We start from the raw sequence: 19847 nt of genomic DNA, 5'->3' as shown, positions 1-19847 counted from the left end.
TATACTATAGGTTGCAAGTATAGTTCCCAAGCCTTTGAAGGAGCAATGGAATTCTCTCCATGCACAAGAAAAAAGTTTGATCTTTTTCTATACAGAACTTGACATCTGATCTGGCTAATCAGCGGAGGGAAAAGGTTTCCAGCTCTTACACAGCCTTCCCATAACCCTTCTGATGGCAGAGTGTTTGACCCCCCCACTGCCTAAACCTCTAATGCTCTAGAAAGTATTTGTTCTATGTCATCCCCAACCATATCTTCATTCTTGTTGAGTGCACAGACATTCAAGCCCTAACAAAACTCAGTTCACCAAAGGCTAATCCCTCCTGCTCACTGTGGCCACTCCTTCCCCACCTACACATTACACCATACTTCCCACACCTGAACCACAATGTTACTGCAGTACTCAGTCAGTTTTGTCTGAGCTTATCCTCATACTGTTCAAATGGGTTTCTCAATACATACTTGTGCAAGTTCATAGTAGCCAGCTGAGCATGCCAAGCAAAGGAGACTTTCACCCTCTTCTGTATGCTCATTTACACTTCGTCCTTCATCTAGCAGTTTTCGTACGGCATTTACGTCTCCATCTGAGCATGCTTCTGCTAAGCTTCGGCTAAACCCAAAACAAATTAAAATAATTTACTTCTACAGGTCAAATTTTATAGAAATAAATAGTTATGTACCATAGCGATTTATTTCTGAACTCTAGTTGTTGCTGAACCAGAAAAAAAAAACACAGCACTTAAATATACCCAGCAAGTTTGACTTAAAAACCTGAAACAACACATTTGATTTTAAAACACAAGTATCACCATTCACTTTTGATCATAGCTGCTAATGCCATGGATTTTCTACTCGTTTTGAGCATGTGCGCCATACAATGCAGATAGCTTTTAGTTAACCAATTGGATATTTAAATTGATGGCTTATCAGTTTAAAACTAATTAATTTTTAAATTATATCCAATGTAAATATTTGGCAAAAAGAATACAACAAAATCAGGCAGAGAATGGCAGATGTACAAAGGGATGAAATAAAAGGAAATTGCCGCATTAAAATTAGCCATGGAACAGTGATCTACAATAGCTTACAGCCTTGACTAAATTTAGACAGCAGCCCCATCCTTTTCAAAGACAAATGGTTCACACTAATTTTCAATGGATAGCAATGGGTAGTAATTTACAAGAGAACTGATGGAGTGCCATAAACCGATGCTCGCTCTATCTGGCATTGCAAGGTGAAGAAACCATTTCTCAGAACCCATACGTTTCAGCTCTCCTCCTTTTGTGGATTTCTGGGGCACCAGGTTAATTCATCATGACAGTTCACCTGCCAATCTTCATGTGCAGTACTCCAGAATACAACTATGTGGAGAACATTAACAGCCAAATACAAGTTCTCTGACTGCACTACTTTTTTTGTGCCTGAATCTAAGCAACATTGCCTGGCCCTAGACGAATATGCAGTGCATATAGAAGATTGTCTGTGTGATGAACAGGGTGATTGTTATACAGTGACTAAGTAAAAATCTGTTTTTATTATGTGGGATTCCAGAACTTTTGTTTTGTGGTGGCTCTATACCTGAATTCTAGATTTACAATTATAGCTTTTGGTTTACAGTGAATAAGTCAAATTGTTTTATTCTGGATTTCTATACCATGACTCTATCCATTTTCCTACGAAAAGCATAAATCACTGCCCTCAGTGATGTCAGGAGTTATGGGGAGAGAAGAAATTAAGTGGCTTTCTGACTCATCCCACAAAATCTGACAATACCATACAGTCAATTGAGAATCTAATTTGCTGTTAGAGAGATGCAAGTATCTGTACTGTCAATTTATGAATTTCCTTTTTTAAAAAAGGGCATTTACTCACCAACAACCAGCCACAAGGTTAAATCCACTGCACCTCCACCACTCTGCCCCCTTTTTCACTTTATAAGTCCTTTGAAATCATACACCTCTATTGTCAAGATGGGCCTATGCTCACACTGTTGCCACTTTATTGTTCTATGTACTCAACAATGAATATACTGGTCAGAAAGCAGCCCTTCCTGTTTTGAATCCAGATTAATACTATGAAATAAATTACTAAAACATTAGCCTTGGAAAAAATGTAGAAGCCATTTGGAAGTTAGTTATTAAACGAAGAGAACAATTTTGGAATAGATTAAGTATGCATAATGTAAAACTTTACTTTTAAAAGTAAACTGGACAGAGAATGGAAGAGAACAGAGAAAACGTTAGAAAGTAAATTTAACATTTAAATTTTAACACATTTAAACAGGGAACACATTTAAATTTACACTAACAAAATTTTGAATTTCACAGCACAGGATTAACTTTACAGCAATAAAACTCCTGGACATTTGAGCATTTACAGTATAATAGTGTATACTTCAGCATTACTGTGCCCGAGCTGAAACCTTAGCTAATTGATTAAGGACAACCAACAATTTTTCTGGATCTGTGACCAGTCTAAGGGTTAATACGAGTGAATTTAAATAGTTTGTATGTAAACATCCATTAAAATTCACATATTTAAACGATCAAGCACTGTCACAGATTAGTTGTTTAAACTTTTAAGTCATGCAACAGCTACTCTACAAAGTAGAATACAGCTGGAAGCTACACATGAAGACCATTGATTGGTGGTTTTCACGAAAAAAAGTGAAATCATTTGTATGTCAGAACAAATCCAGTTAACTTGTGTAGTAAAAACAGAATTTAATCAGTTATCATAAAGTAATAGAGAACCAGAAATGCCATAAAACTTAATACAGTTTTATAAATTTGTAGTGTTGTATCCTACTCATTGTTTTGTTGAATAATCATCCTTTCCAATTTCACTTGTCCCGCACAAAATATGTAAATAAAAAGAAACACATACTTGTCTGCTTGTCCTGCATTTAAAGTATTCTCTGCTCTCATTCGGGTCAAGGCAGCAGCAGCTTCATCCAACGCACAACTAACAGAAGAAGTCAGTCTTCGGAGTACCTCAGGATCTGCGAACGCTTTACCATCAGCAGTGGATAATTTACCAATTCCTTTTGTTTTGGTTCATCACATCAGTTAGTAGGAGTGTTGCAGGCGAAAATGCAAAAACACAAACACAACAGCCATACATTAAATGCAGTTCATGCACAAATAATGTTAGTCTACAAAAAAAAGCTTCATACCAAGTTTCATATTAAACATGCAACTTAAGAAAAAAGATACAAACAAAATAACTTGACATTTCTGATTAAGGGATTGAAAGTTACATTTTGTTGGTTGCTTCTTTAGAAGCAAGCTTCCTTTACCGCCTTGACCAATTACTAATATGCTAAACTTCAAAAAAGTCAAATTCGCAATTTTCTCTCACCTCTCAAATTCAAAATGTAAAGCATAGGATAGTCAACTTATGATTAAAAATGAGAAATTAAATCATCTCCGGTAGAAAAAACTCGAGTCCCAATATTATCCTGCTCCTTCCCATCCCTTTCAAACAAATATGAAAAGCGTACAAGTTTTAAATGACAACATAGCCAAACTGAAAAGTTCCATTAGTGTGCTGTAACATGAATTATTATGCAACTTGAAATTAAAATTCCAAGACACACGCATCACATTGATCATTTATTCAATGGGAGCCCCAGGAATAAATTCAAAACAATGTTCAGTGGTATTAAATAAACCACTTTGAAAATGTTTGGAAGCCTGATGAAGTAGTCAGCTTTATTTCATATGACAGAGGAAGACTAAGTAAAGACCATAGTTACTAGCTTTTAGCGTTCAAAAATGTATTTTTAGAGACTATCAAATAATTTCATTTCACTCAAATAATACAATATGCAGAACCTCACTATTCCTTAACCTTCTGAAGTTACTTCCACCATTACATCCAATACAGCCTACTAACACAACAGAGCAAAATTAAAACAGTTGCTTTTTTAATATAAATGTTGCACTCAAAGCAAGAGATATTAGCACTGGGGACAGACCACCTTCCACTTCAGGCACGAAGTGTCAACATTGAGCACTTTCAGGACAGAGAAAGTATGAGGAGACACAGAGGAGAGGATACATTATTATTGCAACTTTAATGTCAATGCAAAGTGATTTTCACTTCACAACAACACTACACTGTAGAGCTAGCTTTTGACCTGACTCGAAAAATGCTGAAACACCATGAGAAACATTACAAACAGCTTTAGTATGATATCTCAGCGTATAGCTCCTGAAGGGCATTAAAACTTCATTTGGAATATGCTGAGGGTAGGTCCATGGGACCTCCAGTGTACTTTTTAAATTCTACCTGCCTGCCAGCAAGGAGTATAAACAAGATACTGCCTGGCTGAAATAGACAATGCAATAACTCCAATATAAAATATATTAGCCCGGACTTTGCAACAGGAATAAAGATGACGCTATCAGTATTTACTATTATGGAATATCAGACAGCAAATGCCGGCTACCTGCATATGTGTGGTTAAATGCGGAAACACTGAAGTTGCTGACAGATTTACCCTATTCCTTCAAAAACTGCAACTTCAGCGAGTGACCTAGCATTCAAACACGGGAAGGGCGACAATTTGCAATACTTTCCCACTAGTTATCTACTAAATGGCTATAAACAGAGAGGAGAATATGCAGCCAGACCTTGGTGTTCTCATACACCAGTCACTGAAGATAAGCATGCAAGTGCAACAGGCGATAAAAAAGGCAAATGGTATGTTGGCCTTCATAGCGAGAGGATTCGAGTACAGGAGCGGGGATGTCTTGCTGCAATTATACAGGGCCTTGGTGAGGCCACACCTGGAATATTGCGTGCAGTTTTGGTCTCCATATCTGAGGAAGGATGTTCTTGCTATAGAGGGAGTGCAGCGAAGGTTTACCAGACTGATCCCTGGGATGGCGGGACTGATGTATGAGGAGAGATTGAGTCAGTTAGGATTATATTCGCTGGAGTTCAGAAGAGTAAAGGGGGAAGCTCATAGAAACCTATAAAATTCTAATAGGACGTGACAGGGTAGATGCAGGAAGGATGTTCCCGATGGTGGGAGAGTCCAGAACCAGGGGTCATAGTCTAAGGATACGGGGTAAACCTTTCAGGACTGAGATGAGGAGAAATTTCTTCACCCAGACAGTGGTGAGCCTGTGGAATTCGCTACCACAGAAAGCAGTTGAGGCCAAAACACTATGTTTTCAAGAAGGAATTAGATATAGCTCTTGGGTCTAAAGAGATCAAAGGGTATGGGGCGAAAGTGGGAACAGGCTACTGAGTTGGATGATCAGCCATGATCATAATGAATTGCGCAGCAGGCTCAAAAGGGCCGAATGGCCTACTCCTTCTCCTATTTTCTATGTTTCTAAACACACCAGAAAAAGTTACACCCAGCGTATTCATGTGCAAGTGACTTTAACGGTGAGATAAGTCTTAAATTTAAAGAGAGAGACAATAATTACTTTGACAAATGTGGCATCTCATTCCTTCAGAATTTAATTGCTGGAAATTATTTAAAAATCAATTTTTTGAAAAAACTTGAGTCATCTCTAACACATCTATCTTTCCCTATTTCACTTGCTGTACATGATTTTACATTGAATTAAATATTCTAATTTATACTGTCTCAAAGATTCTTCAGTCTTATTAGTTGAAGAGACACATTGCTTGGCTTGCTCACACATGCCACAGATCCCCTTTAGAGCGCTGAAAAGGATCTCTAAATACTGCAAAGTGCCACTCAAAAGCCGAGAGATCCATGGACAGGTAGGAACATAGGAACAGGAGTAGGCCATTCAGCCCATTGAGCCTATTCCACCATTCAATTAGATCACCTACCTCAAGGCCACTTTCCCACGCTATCTCCATATCCCTTGATGCCATTTGTCTCCAGGAATCTACCAATTTCTGTCTTGAAGATGCTCAGTGATTGAGCTTCCACAGCCCTCTCGGGTAAAGAATTCTAAACATTCACCACCCTCCAAGTGAAGAAATTCCTCCTCATCTCAGTCGTAAATGGCCTACCCCTTATTCTGAGATTATGTCCCCTGGTTCTAGACTCACTAGGCAGTGGAAACATCCTATCTACATCCAACCTGTCACGCCCTGTAAGAATTTAAGTTTCAATGAGATCACCTCTATAAGCTATAAGTGAACCCCCATCCTCACCGCTGACTGCAAAATCCAGACTAAAGTTCTCTACTCTGTCAACACCCCCTTGCCCATTTGCAGAAAAGCATTCCTTTTCAATTCCTACACTAGTTATCTTGCAGCCATTAAGCAAAAATGCTGTTTTAGTGTCAGTTTTGGTGCTGTGGGCCCAGACCAGTGGATTGAAACTGTCCATCTTAATTTTATGCCAAATATAAGACTATTATATCATCCAAGGCTAAGTTTGAATTCAGATCCTAAAATTAATGGGAAACATCTAAACTACTGCTTCACTATCACAAGCATTCATCCAATAATAGAAGCAGTTAACGGGAAATGTCTCTGGCACTGTAACTGCTCATGAGTTTAACTTAAAACCCTTCGCAACATAAATCAAGCCACTACAAAATGATCATCTTAAACTAAAATAAATAGATGTTACTATTTTGAATATATTTATTTAGAAAGAATAAATGCTGAGTTCTGATGAAAGGTCATCAACCTGAAACGTTAACTCTGTTTCTCTCTCCACGGATGCTGCCAGACCCGCTGAGTTATTTCTAACATTTTCTGTTTTTATTTCAAATTTCTAACATTCGCAGTATCTTGCTTTTGAAAATGTTCTGCACATCTAGGTAACTGTCATAGTTAAAAAAAAATCTGATCACACAAGGTTGGTGAATCATATTATACAATTGAAAGGTAATCTGAACTGCAACAAATTGTTGGAACTGTGTTCGTTAATTCAGCTTCATGTGACATAAGGCAAGGGGAGATTTAATAAAGATTTTCAAATTTATAAAGAATATTGATAGAGGAAATAAGGAGAAACTTTCCATGAGAGTTGGCAACTAGAAGAGGACACAGATCTCAAATAATTGGCAAAAAAGCCAGGGAGGAAATTGAGATTAATTTTTTTTTTTTTTTAAAAACAGCCAGTTATGATCTGGAATCCATTGTCTGGAAAGGTGATGGAAGTTGCAATACGAATTTTCAAAAGGGAAAATATACACATATACATAAAACTATAATATACATACACAAATACTGGAAGTTGGCTTTCAGTGATCAAAAACACATACATTTTTGATCACTGAAAGCCTATTTTCACTAGCCAATGTTATTACTTCACGAATACCTTCAATAGTTTGGCAATACACGCACAATACTGATTTAACAAACTCGTCAATTAAAAATATTTTCATGCAATCATGCCAAAATAATAGCTGGCCCAAAAATTCCACTGGCAGCAGGGAGTAGGCAGGAGCCAGAGAGCTCGAGCCTGAGACTGTGCAGTGCTGGACGCCCACAGTTAAAAGCAGTAACAGAGAAGAGAGCGCTGCCAGAGACCCACAGTTAAAAATGGTGACGGGGAGTCAGCACAAGTTGGTTTGATAAGGGGGCGGGGGGGGGGGGAAAAATCAAATGTGATGCCACAGGAAAGCAGATAAGTGATTGGTTTGTGAAAAGTTCTCTTTTTCTCACTCTAAATTAGGGCATTTAAACTAGGAGCCAGGGAACTAAAAAATTTCAATCCGGTAAATATAACTACGTGAAGAAGGGTATTACCACAAAGCAGGTACAGAAGCATCAATTAAAATGAATAGTTTAAACAAGGTACTAACTAGATGCTCGAGGTCAGGATTTCTGCTGGAGTCACTACGGAGCATTAGGAAGGATGAGAGTTTGCTGGATCGTATGTTCCAGGAGGTGGTCACCCCAAAGGCAGCGAGAGTTCAAGATAGTAGGTGGGTGGCCATCCAGAAGCGAAAGAAGAGGAAGGAAGCGCAGGAGTCTTCGGGGCGTGTGCCACTCTCAGCCACGCTCAGCATTGGAGACTGCTGGAAGTGACGGCACCTTGAAGGAGTGCACTCTAGACCATGGCACTACAAATGGGAAAGAGTGCACAGGAGGGAGCTGCAAAGAGTGTAGAAATGCAGTCATTACAGAGATTCCATAGTTAGAGAGAGAGACAAACATTTTGTAACCGTCATTGTGAGTACCGCATGACGTGCTGCCTCGCTGGTGCCAGATAAAGGACATCACAGAGAGGGTGCAGAATATTTTGCAGGGAGAAGGGAGTGAGCCAGAAGCTGTGGTACGTATCAGAACCAATGACAGAGGGCAGACATTGAGGTCCTATTGTCAGACGTTTTGAAGAAGCTAGGTAGGAAGTTTAAAAAGTAGGACCTCAAAGGTAGTAATCTCTGGATTAGTCCCAGTGCACTAGTGAGTGTAAAAATAAGATAGGAAGATTGAATCCATGGCTTAAGGCATGATCCAGGAGGGAGGGCTTCAGATTCTTGGACATTGGGACTTGTTCCGGGACAGGAGGCACCTATTTAAAGTGGTTGGGGTTGCACCTCAACAGGACTGAGACCTATGTGCTCGTGAGGAGGTTTCACGAGTGTAGTTCAGGAGTGTTTAAAATAATTGGCAGGGGAATGGGCATCCGCATATAGAAATAGAAAAAAAGGAATAAGATGCATAAAGGAGTGTTGGGTAGTACTGGAGATAGGAACAGACTATGGAGGACTATGAGGAATTCAAAGACAGGTTTAGAATGCATGTATGTTAAACACACAAGGTGTGGTGACTAAGGTTAGGGAGCAACAAGTACAACAGCGGTGTGGGAATATGATGTAGTGGCAACATTGGAAAAATGGTTCAAAAATGGTGAGAACTGAGCACTTAATATTCAGGGATACAAAGTGTTCAGACAAGATAGAGAGAAAAAAAGGAGAGGTGGCAGTACTGATGGGGGAACACATTGTAGTGTTGGGAAAAAAGGAGGATGCCCTTGAGAAGGCAAAGACAGAACCCATTTGGTTACAGTTGAGAAACAAAAAAAGGGCATGATCACACTACTGGGGGTATTTTTTCTTTATTCTTTCATGGGATGTGGGCATCGCTGGCTAGGCCAGCATTTATTACTCATCCCTAATTGCCCTCGAGAAGGTGGTGGTGAGCTGTCTTCTTGAACTGCTGCAGTCCATGTGAGGTAGGTACATCCACAGTGCTGGAGGGAGCTCCAGGATTTTGACCCAGCAACAGTGAAGGAACGGTGATATAGTTCCAAGTCAGGATTGCGTGAGACTTGGAGGGGAACTTGCAGATGGTGGTGTTACCATGTATTTGCTGCCCTTGTCCTTCTAGTTGGTAGAGGTCGCGGGTTTGGAAGGTGCTGTCGAAGGAGCCTTGGTGCGTTGCATCTTGTAGATGGCACACATTGCTGCCACTGTGCATCGGTGGTAGAGGGAGTGAATGTTTGTGGATGGGGTGCCAATCAAGCAGGCTTTGTCCTGGATGGTGTCGAGCTTCTTGAGTGTTGTTGGAGAGTATTCCATCACACTCCTGACTTGTGCCTTGTAGATTGTGGACAGGCTTTGGGGAGTCAGGTGGTGTGTTACTCGCCTCAGGATTCCTAGCCTCTGACCTGCTCTTGTAGCCACGGTATTTATATGGCTACTCCAGTTCGGTTTCTGGTCAATGGTAGCCCCTAGGATGTTGATAGTGAGCAATTCAGCGATGGTAATGCCATTGAATATCATGGGGAGATGGTTAGATTCTTGCATGTTGGAGATGGTCATTGCCTGGCACTTAAGTGGCGAGTAACATTTGCGCCACGCATTAGCCTAAGCCTGGATATTGTCCAGGTCTTGCTGCATTTCTACATGGACTGCTTCAGTATCTGAGAAGTCGCGAATGGTGCTGAATATTGTGCAATCATCAGCGAACATCCCCACTTCTAACCTTATGATTGAAGGAAGGTCATTGATGAAGCAGCTGAAGGTGGTTAGGCCTGGGACACTACCCTGAGGATCTCCTGCAGTGATGTCCTGGAGCTCAAATGATTGACCTCCAACAACCACAACCATCTTCCTTTGCACTAGGTAGGACTCCAACCAGCAGAGAGTTTTCCCCAATTCCCATTGACTCCAGTTTTTCTAGGGCATCTTGATGTCATATGTCAGTCAAATGCTGCCTTTATGTCGAAGGCGGTCACTCTCACCTCACCTCTCAAGTTCAGCTCTTTTGTCCATGTTTGAACCAAGGCTGTAATGAGGTCAGGAGCTGAGTGGCCCTGGCGGAACCCAAACTTAGCGTCACTGATGAGGTTATTGATAGGTAAGTGCTGCTTGATGGCACTGTCGATGACACCTTCCATCACTTCACTGATGATTGAGAGGTCTCCAAATAGGGAGGGAGTTAGAGAGGGAGGGAGTGAAGCAAATCTGCAGGGAAATCACGTAGAACTATAGAATGGTGATATTAGGGGACTTTCATTACCGAAATAACAATTGCAATCATGTTAGAGTGAAGGGAGAGGAGGAGGAATTTCTGAATTGTGTTCAGGAGGTCCAACTAGGAAGAGGCACTGCTGAATCTGGTGCTGGGAAATGCAGTGGGCAAGTGGACCAACTGTCTGTGGGTGAACATCTGGATAAGAGTAATCATCGTATCATAAGTTTAGATTGGTAATGGAGAAGAGCAAGGAATAGTCTAAAGTAAAACTTCTAAATTGGAAGAAGGCTAACTTCAAAGGAAAAGAAGGGATCTAGCCAGGGTAAAATGGAACCAAAGACTGACAGGAAAAACAGTAACAGAACAATGGGTGGTCTTTAAGGAGATGTTTCCAGTACAGACGAGGTACATTTCAAAAAGAGCGAATGAAAAGAGGACACCTTGGATGACAAAGGAAAGAATATAATGAAACAAGAAAAAAAAGAGGGTGTATGATGCATGCTGGGTGAATTCTTCAAGCGAGAACCAGGCCTAATACAGTAATTTGAGGGGGAAAGGGGAGAAAAATAAAACTGGTAAAGAGCGAATAAGAGAACAGAAAGGCAGTTAACATAAAAAGGAATCCTAAAATCATCTACTGGCATGTAAATAGTAAATGGGTAGCAAGAGGCAGGGTGAAGCCTATCAGGGACAAAAAAGATGTTATATCCTTAGAGGCAAAGGGAAATGCTAGAATACTTAATGAGTAGTTATAGATAGAGTCATAGAGAGATACAGCACTGAAACAGGCCCTTCGGCCCACCGAGTCTGTGCCAACCAACAACCACCCATTTATACTAATTCTACATTAATCCCATATTCCCTACCACATCCCCACCATTCTCCTACCACCGACCTACACTAGGGGCAATTTACAATGGCCAATTTACCCATCAACCTGCAAGTCTTTGGCTGTGGGATGAAACTGGAGCACCTGGCGGAAACCCACACAGTCACAGGGAGAACTTGCAAACTCCACAGGCAGTACCCAGAACTGAACCCGGGTCGCTGGAGCGGTGAGACTACGGTGCTAACCACTGCGCCGCCGTACTTTGTCTCTGTGCTAAATCAGGAAGAGGATGCTAATAAAAGTAACAGAAGTGAAGATGGTAGAGGTAATGAATGGAGTGAAAATTGATGGGCAGGATTTTTTTTTTAAATGGGATGTGAACATCACTGGCAAGGCCAGCATTAGTTGCCCATTTCTAATTGCCCTAGAGAAGGTAGTGGTGAGCCAGTGGTGTAATGGAAAGGCTGGCTTTGTTTAGAGTGGATAAGTTGAGCGGGGAATCAAAAGGCACTTGGAGAGGTTTGAGCTAATTCAAGAGAACCAGCATGGATTTGTAAAACGCAGATCGTGCTTGACTGATTGAATTTTTTGATGAAGTAACAGACAAGGTTGATCAAGGTAAAACAATGAATGTTGTCTACGTGGATTTCAAGAAAGCGTTTGACAAAGTGCCACATAAAAGGCTGGTTAACAAAGTTGAGGCTCATGGAAGAGGAGGGTCAGGGTTCAACTGGATTAGAAATTGGCTTAAGGACAGAAAACAGCAAGATATGGTAAATGGTTGCAGAAATGATGGACCAAATGGCCCCCTTCTGCACTGTAACAATTCTGTGATTGTGAGCTAGAAGCTCCACAAACATCCCCATCCTCAATGATGGCAGAGCGCAGCACTGGAGAACAAAACACAAGGCTGAAGCATTTACAATCACCTTCATCCAGAAGTGCTGAGTGGATGATCCATCTCAACCTCCTTCCAAGGTCCCTGGCACCAGAGAAACTAGTCTTCAGCCAATTCAATTCAGTCCACATGATATTGAAAAATGGCTGAATGCACTGGATGCAAAGCTACAAGTCCCGACAACATCCCAGCTGTAATGCTGCAGACTTGTGCTCCGGAACTAGCCATGCCTCTGGTCAAGCTTTCCAGTTGCACTGCCATCTACCACTCAGGGGAAAATTTCCCAGTTACATCCTGTGCACAAAAAGGATAAATTCAATCTGACCAATTACTGCCCCAGTCTACTCTAACTCAGCAGCAACATGATGGAAGGAGTCACTGACAGTGCTAACAAGTGGCACTTACCAATAACCTACTCATCGCTGCTCAGTTTGAGCCGCCAGGACCACTCTGCTCTAGACATCACCAAAGTCTTGGTCAAAACATGGACAAAAGAGATGAATTTTGGAGGTGAGGTGAGACAAATCACCCTCAACATCAAGGCTGTATTTGGCTGAGTGTGGCATCACGGAGCCATTCTAAAATTGAAGTCAATGAGAATTAGGGCAAAACTCTCGACAGGCTGGAGTCATACTGAGCAAAGGTCATTGTGGGCACTGGAGGTTAATCATTTCGTCTCGAGGACATCGCTGCAAGAGTTCTTCAGGGCAGTGCCCAAGGCCAAATCATCTTCAGCTGCTTCATCAGTGACCTTTACTCTATAAAGTCAGAAGTGGGGATGTTTGCTGCTGATTGCACAATGTCCAGTTCCATCTGCAACTCCTCAGAAAATGAAGCACTCATGCAGCACAGCCTGGATGACGTTCAGGCTTGGGCTAAGTGGCAAGGTACATTCGCACCAGAGAAGTGCATAGCAATGAGCATCTCCCAGACAACTGAATCTAACCACCTCCCTTTGACATCAAATTCTTAGAACTCATGACAACTGCTTGCATTTCAAACACAATCCTTATTGGCACTTAACCCCAGATGCAGAGCATTTGGTTTCATATCCAAGCCTTCAGCCAATGTCTGACAATATCTGCTGCTCTTAGCCTCAGTGGCTTCATTTCAGCAGCTAGCAAAAATTGAGAGAACAGCTGAAGGAAGACAAGATGTGAAATTTAACCCTCCCGGATGCAAGTCTGAACAATACAGTTACCCTAAAATAAAATTAGGCTTTTTAAAGAGCATTGAATTTCAACTTCAAAGCGCCCGCGGGAGATGGCTCGGAGAGCATCTGCAGCGCACTGTCGGCAATGCTGCATGCCTTTATTTAAACCACTGCAAAAAAAAACCCTTAGCAAATGTAATCACCTCTAAGTCTGCCAAATGATGCTTCACCTCCCGAAGGACGTAGATGAGCTTTCCGGACGTCGATGGTGGGCACTGAGGAAATGGCTTATTACCTGCACCAGATTCCACCCCCCCTTTACCCCCCTTCCACCCCCCCCCCCACCCCCGTCCCCTTCCCTGCTCCACCCTCTCAGCTCACCCCCTCACAACCCCGTCCCAGCCCGCTCCCCCCCGCACCATCTTCACCCCGCACCCCCTTCCCCTGCACCCCCCCCCACCACCCCTCCCCCTTGCATCCCCTCCTCCCACCGGCACCATCCTACACCTGTGTAGGGGCCCCAACAACCCCACTGCCTTGTGGGCGTCTCGGGAGAGACCAAGGCTAAGGGAGTAAACCCTAACAGAAAATCCGGAGCGGAACCCCGTAGGCGGTCATGTGTCACCTTTGGCATGTTTCCGGCAGTTCCTGCAGCCATACTGGTGCCAAACGTCGTGTCCTGCACTCCTTTGGACCCCACCAGAAAGGCCGAGAGGGGGGTTTTGACGACTGGGCAACTCTCAACCTCCATAAATTTGCCCAGGCATGCGCCATGGAGAGGTCACTCCATAGTTGTCTCACAGCGACTGAAACAACACGGAAGGCAGCAGTTACGGGTTATAAGTCCAGATAAATTGGCGTAGAAACTGGGCGCCACGGGTTGCCTTTGTCGGTGGGAGAGGTCATTGCACCTCACTGGACAGCTACCGCCCGCCTCAAACCGGGCAGCCCCCGGTCAATAAGGTTCTGTCCCGCCACAGTCTGCCTGCTTCAATGGGTGCTTGGAGCTCAGGGTCATTGCCCGAAAGGTGGACTGATACACCGCACCAAACAACATGAAAAAAGGAAAGAAGGTACCAGCCCTTCGCTTTGCAAGCTGGAACGTCAGAACTATGTGTCCTGGCCTGTCGGAAGACCTTACACAAATCAACGATTCTCGGAAGACCGCCATCATTAACAACGAGCTCAGTAGACTCAATGTGGACATTGCAGCACTTCAGGAGACTCGCCTCCCCGCGAGTGGCTCTCTAGCAGAGCAAGACTACACCTTCTTCTGGCAGGGCAGGGATCCTGAAGAACCAAGACAGCATGGAGTGGGCTTCGCCATCAGAAACTCCTTGCTCAGCATGATAGAGCCTCCCTCAAATGGCTCGGAACGCATACTGTCCATCCGACTGCTCACCACCTCTGGTCCAGTACACCTACTCAGCATCTATGCTCCAACACTCTGTTCCCCACCTGAAGCTAAAGACCAGTTCTATGAACAACTCCATAACATCATTAGCAGCATCCCCAACACCGAACACCTATTCCTGCTGGGGGACTTTAATGCCAGGGTTGGGGCCGACCATGACTCATGGCCCTCCTGCCTTGGGCGCTATGGCGTTGGAAGGATGAATGAGAACGGGCAGAGACTGCTTGAGTTGTGTACCTATCATAACCTCTGCATCACCAACTCGTTCTTTCACACTAAACCCTGTCACCAGGTTTCATGGAGGCACCCAAGATCACGTCGTTGGCACCAGCTAGACCTCATTGTCACAAGGCGAGCCGCCTTAAACAGTGTTCAAATCACACGCAGCTTCCACAGTGCGGACTGCGACACCGACCACTCCCTGGTGTGCAGCAAGGTTAGACTCAGACCAAAGAAGTTGCATCATTCCAAGCAGAAGGGCCACCCGCGCATCAACACGAGCAGAATTTCTCACCCACAGCTGTTACAAAAATTTCTAAATTCACTTGTAACAGCCCTTCAAAACACTCCCACAGGGGATGCTGAGACCAAGTGGGCCCACATCAGAGACGCCATCTATGAGTCAGCTTTGACCACCTACGGCAAAAGTGCGAAGAGAAATGCAGACTGGTTTCAATCTCATAATGAAGAGCTGGAACCTGTCATAGCCGCTAAGCGCATTGCACTTTTGAACTACAAGAAAGCCCCCAGCGATTTAACATCCGCAGCACTTAAAGCAGCCAGAAGTACTGCACAAAGAACAGCTAGGCGTTGCGCAAACGACTACTGGCAACACCTATGCAGCCATATTCAGCTGGCCTCAGACACCGGAAACATCAGAGGAACGTATGATGGCATGAAAAGAGCTCTTGGGCCAACCATCAAGAAGATCACCCCCCTCAAATCTAAATCGGGGGACATAATCACTGACCAACGCAAACAGATGGACCGCTGGGTTGAGCACTACCTAGAACTGTACTCCAGGGAGAATGCTGTCACTGAGACTGCCCTCAATGCAGCCCAGCCTCTACCAGTCATGGATGAACTGGACATACAGCCAACCAAATCGGAACTCAGTGTTGCCATTGATTCCCTAGCCAGCGGAAAAGCCCCTGGGAAGGACAGCATTACCCCTGAAATAATCAAGAGTGCCAAGCCTGCTATACTCTCAGCACTACATGAACTGCTATGCCTGTGCTGGGACGAGGGAGCAGTACCTCAGGACATGCGCGATGCCAACATCATCACCCTCTATAAAAACAAAGGTGACCGCGGTGACTGCAACAACTACCGTGGAATCTCCCTGCTCAGCATAGTGGGGAAAGTCTTTGCTCGAGTCGCTCTGAACAGGCTCCAGAAGCTGGCCGAGCGCGTCTACCCTGAGGCACAGTGTGGCTTTCGTGCAGAGAGATCGACTATTGACATGCTGTTCTCCCTTCGTCAGATTCAGGAGAAATGCCGTGAACAACAGATGCCCCTCTACATTGCTTTCATTGATCTCACCAAAGCCTTTGACCTCGTCAGCAGACGTGGTCTCTTCAGACTACTAGAAAAGATCGGATGTCCACCAAAGCTACTAAGTATCATCACCTCATTCCATGACAATATGAAAGGCACAATTCAACATGGTGGCTCCTCATCAGAGCCCTTTCCTATCCTGAGTGGTGTGAAACAGGGCTGTGTTCTCGCACCCACACTTTTTGGGATTTTCTTCTCCCTGCTGCTTTCACATGCGTTCAAATCCTCTGAAGAAGGAATTTTCCTCCACACAAGATCAGGGGGCAGGTTGTTCAACCTTGCCCGTCTAAGAGCGAAGTCCAAAGTACGGAAAGTCCTCATCAGAGAACTCCTCTTTGCTGACGATGCTGCTTTAACATCTCACACTGAAGAATGCCTGCAGAGTCTCATCGACAGGTTTGCGTCTGCCTGCAATGAATTTGGCCTAACCATCAGCCTCAAGAAAACGAACATCATGGGGCAGGATGTCAGAAATGCTCCATCCATCAATATTGGCGACCACGCTCTGGAAGTGGTTCAAGAGTTCACCTACCTAGGCTCAACTATCACCAGTAACCTGTCTCTAGATGCAGAAATCAACAAGCGCATGGGTAAGGCTTCCACTGCTATGTTCAGACTGGCCAAGAGAGTGTGGGAAAATGGCGCACTGACACGGAACACAAAAGTCCGAGTGTATCAGGCCTGTGTCCTCAGTACCTTGCTCTACGGCAGCGAGGCCTGGACAACGTATGCCAGCCAAGAGCGACGTCTCAATTCATTCCATCTTCGCTGCCTTCGGAGAATACTTGGCATCAGGTGGCAGGACTATATCTCCAACACAGAAGTCCTTGAAGCGGCCAACACCCCCAGCTTATACACACTACTGAGTCAGCGGCGCTTGAGATGGCTTGGCCATGTGAGCCGCATGGAAGATGGCAGGATCCCCAAAGACACATTGTACAGCGAGCTCGCCACTGGTATCAGACCCACCGGCCGTCCATGTCTCCGTTATAAAGACGTCTGCAAACGCGACATGAAATCGTGTGACATTGATCACAAGTCGTGGGAGTCAGTTGCCAGCATTCGCCAGAGCTGGCGGACAGCCATAAAGACAGGGCTAAATTGTGGCGAGTCGAAGAGACTTAGTAGTTGGCAGGAAAAAAGACAGAGGCGCAAGGGGAGAGCCAACTGTGCAACAGCCCCAACAAACAAATTTCTCTGCAGCACCTGTGGAAGAGCCTGTCACTCCAGAATTGGCCTTTATAGCCACTCCAGGCGCTGCTTCACAAACCACTGACCACCTCCAGGCGCGTATCCATTGTCTCTCGAGATAAGGAGGCCCAAAAGAAAAAGAATTAAATTCCTGCCACATTTTAAACTTTGATCTCGACAAGTGTAATTTTTATTGAAATTGTTTACAAAATGCTCAGAACAATGAAGGAGCCACTCTATGTAAAAGATCTACTTTAGTACAGGCAACTATTCTGGGAAGACTTTCAGTAAAAGTGTAAAATGTTATGACTTTTAGACAATTTTAAGATGCAGGATTTGAGGATTGAAAATAGCAATAAAGCAATCAATCACGACATTTTACACATTACTAGGATGTTCATGGCACCTATTCATATTCAGAATTAAAACAGAAAACCTGCCCCAGTTTAGACTGAAAACTTATTCAGTTACAAACTAAGTTACTATAGACATTGAATAAAGTACTCAAAATGCCTATGCTTGAAAGAAGCAATTCTGGCAGAATACACTTTGATTCTTCTGAGAGTTCCCATTCAATTTATGCCGTCAGTTAAGGTGTTGAATAGAGGCCAGACTCTTGCTTGCAAAAAATGACAGCCCGAAGGAAGTGCTCATGTACTTGCTCATGATTAACTTATGAGCAGCACTGCTGGTGGCTTGCAAAAGCACAAATTTAAAAAGGCGTGGGGAAGGGGAGCTGAGAAACACACGCAGAGTGTTTAAAAAGAATCCAATTGCTATTAACCTCAATATGTACTAGCAATATTTTCATTACAGCTTGGATTCCCTTCACTGTTCACCTTTATCATTATCACTCTGTACGGTAAAAATGTATCAAATTTTAAGTGAAATCGGTTCACTCGATGCATCTACTTCACTCTAAACATTTTTAATTCTCGGTGAAAAAAGCGCTACAATTTTATTCTGACAGAGGGGTGGAGAGACAGAAAGGTTTGGGCAGGAAATACCAGTCAGTAGGACCAGGGAAATTGAAAGCTCTGCTACCAATTCGTGAAGGGACAGTGCAATGCACAAGAGGATGAGGTCTCCAGCAGGTTGTGGAAACAGTACCTGTTGAACTCTGGAAGTTGAGCCTCATCCAATACCAGATGTTGGACTAGCCAACTGATGGGACAGAGGGAGTCAAGGAATCGGGAGGTCGCAGAATGAGAGCTGGGTGCCATTTGCATACACGTGGAAGCTTTCCCCATATCAATGAACGGTAGTTGGTGCGAAGGACAGCGGAGTAAAGAAAGGACCGTGGGAACTCCAAAGGTGGTGATGTGAGGGTGGGAAGAGAAGCCATTGCCAGAGATGCTCTAGGTATGCTCAGTTAAGAGTGGAACCAGGTGAGGGCATTCCATGGAGCTGGAAAACAGAGAAGAGGCACTGGAAGATGATGTATGCAACTATATGAAACAATACCAAAACGTCCAAGACAAGGAATGATTTCAGCCACATGGCATACTGTTACTGATTGTCACTAGGAACGTTTTGGTATGGCGTGAAAGGCTGAATCTGTGATGGAGGGATTCAAATAGAGTGTTATAGGAGAGAGGAGGATAAAGCTGGAAAGCAACAATATATTCAAAGATTTTAGAGAACAAAGGGAGATTGGATGTGTGATAATAGATGGCAAGGATGGAAGGAACAAAGTTTTTTTTTGAAAACATCAAAGAGGAAGGGGTAATGAGTGGTTTCAAAGCTAAAAGGGAGCCACTGATGAAATCAGTTAGCAACGAAGCCAGAGATAAAAGTTGCATAGGATTAAAATGGGAAGAATAGAGGGTGCTGGACATGTGTCTTGTGGACAAGATGAACCTGGAAATATTGGAACAGTTAAGAAAGGAGCTGCAGTGGGACTAGACTTCACAGCAGTCACGGAAAACAGGACTTAAGAGCTGGCACTGAAATGTTTTGCAGATTTCACAGGTTTGACCCAAACAGCTCCATCATGCAGCACGTCTATCCTTAACAACCTCATCCTGAAGTTTCAGGCTATTGTGTCGACCTACAGATCTGTTCCAATCAGGTACTTTCCCAATCCTTGGATGAAAATATTTACTCCACATGCATTAGACCAGGTAGGTGGTATGGAGATTTGACAGACAGGGCTGCCAAATGCTACTCATGTCTATCATCCAGTGTTGTCTCTTAAGATATTTGCCTATAATCGACATTAAAAAAAAAAATCATAGGTTAAGTGGCGGCCAGCTAACATGCAAACTGCTTGCGTGGGGCAACTGGCATGCATTGGCAAGGAGTGAAAAAGCTTTAAGAAAGAAATATTAATATGCACAGGAACAGTTTCATTTTAAAAAAGCATCTTTGAGACAGTTGCCACCAAAAGGAGAATGAAACTTCATGGACTAAAAGTGGCATTAAAGGGT

General features: G+C 43.5%; 1 protein-coding gene across 8 annotated transcripts in view; it reads right to left on the bottom strand.

The window, feature by feature from the left end:
- The window catches only part of ankhd1 (ankyrin repeat and KH domain containing 1), a 226674-nt gene that overhangs the window by 133700 nt on the left and 73127 nt on the right, over positions 1-19847 (bottom strand). For all 8 annotated transcript variants that reach the window (XM_068043555.1, XM_068043558.1, XM_068043560.1 and 5 more), the window contains exons 3-4: positions 2886-3042; positions 462-609 (exon numbers count right to left, since the gene is read on the bottom strand). In XM_068043555.1, coding sequence (XP_067899656.1) covers positions 462-609; positions 2886-3042 — 305 coding nt within the window. The remainder of the gene's footprint in view (positions 1-461; positions 610-2885; positions 3043-19847) is intronic.

Source organism: Heterodontus francisci, chromosome 12 (assembly GCF_036365525.1).
Source record: "Heterodontus francisci isolate sHetFra1 chromosome 12, sHetFra1.hap1, whole genome shotgun sequence".
NCBI classification, from domain to species: Eukaryota; Metazoa; Chordata; class Chondrichthyes; order Heterodontiformes; family Heterodontidae; genus Heterodontus; species Heterodontus francisci.
This window is presented reverse-complemented; position numbering and strand designations above follow the sequence as displayed.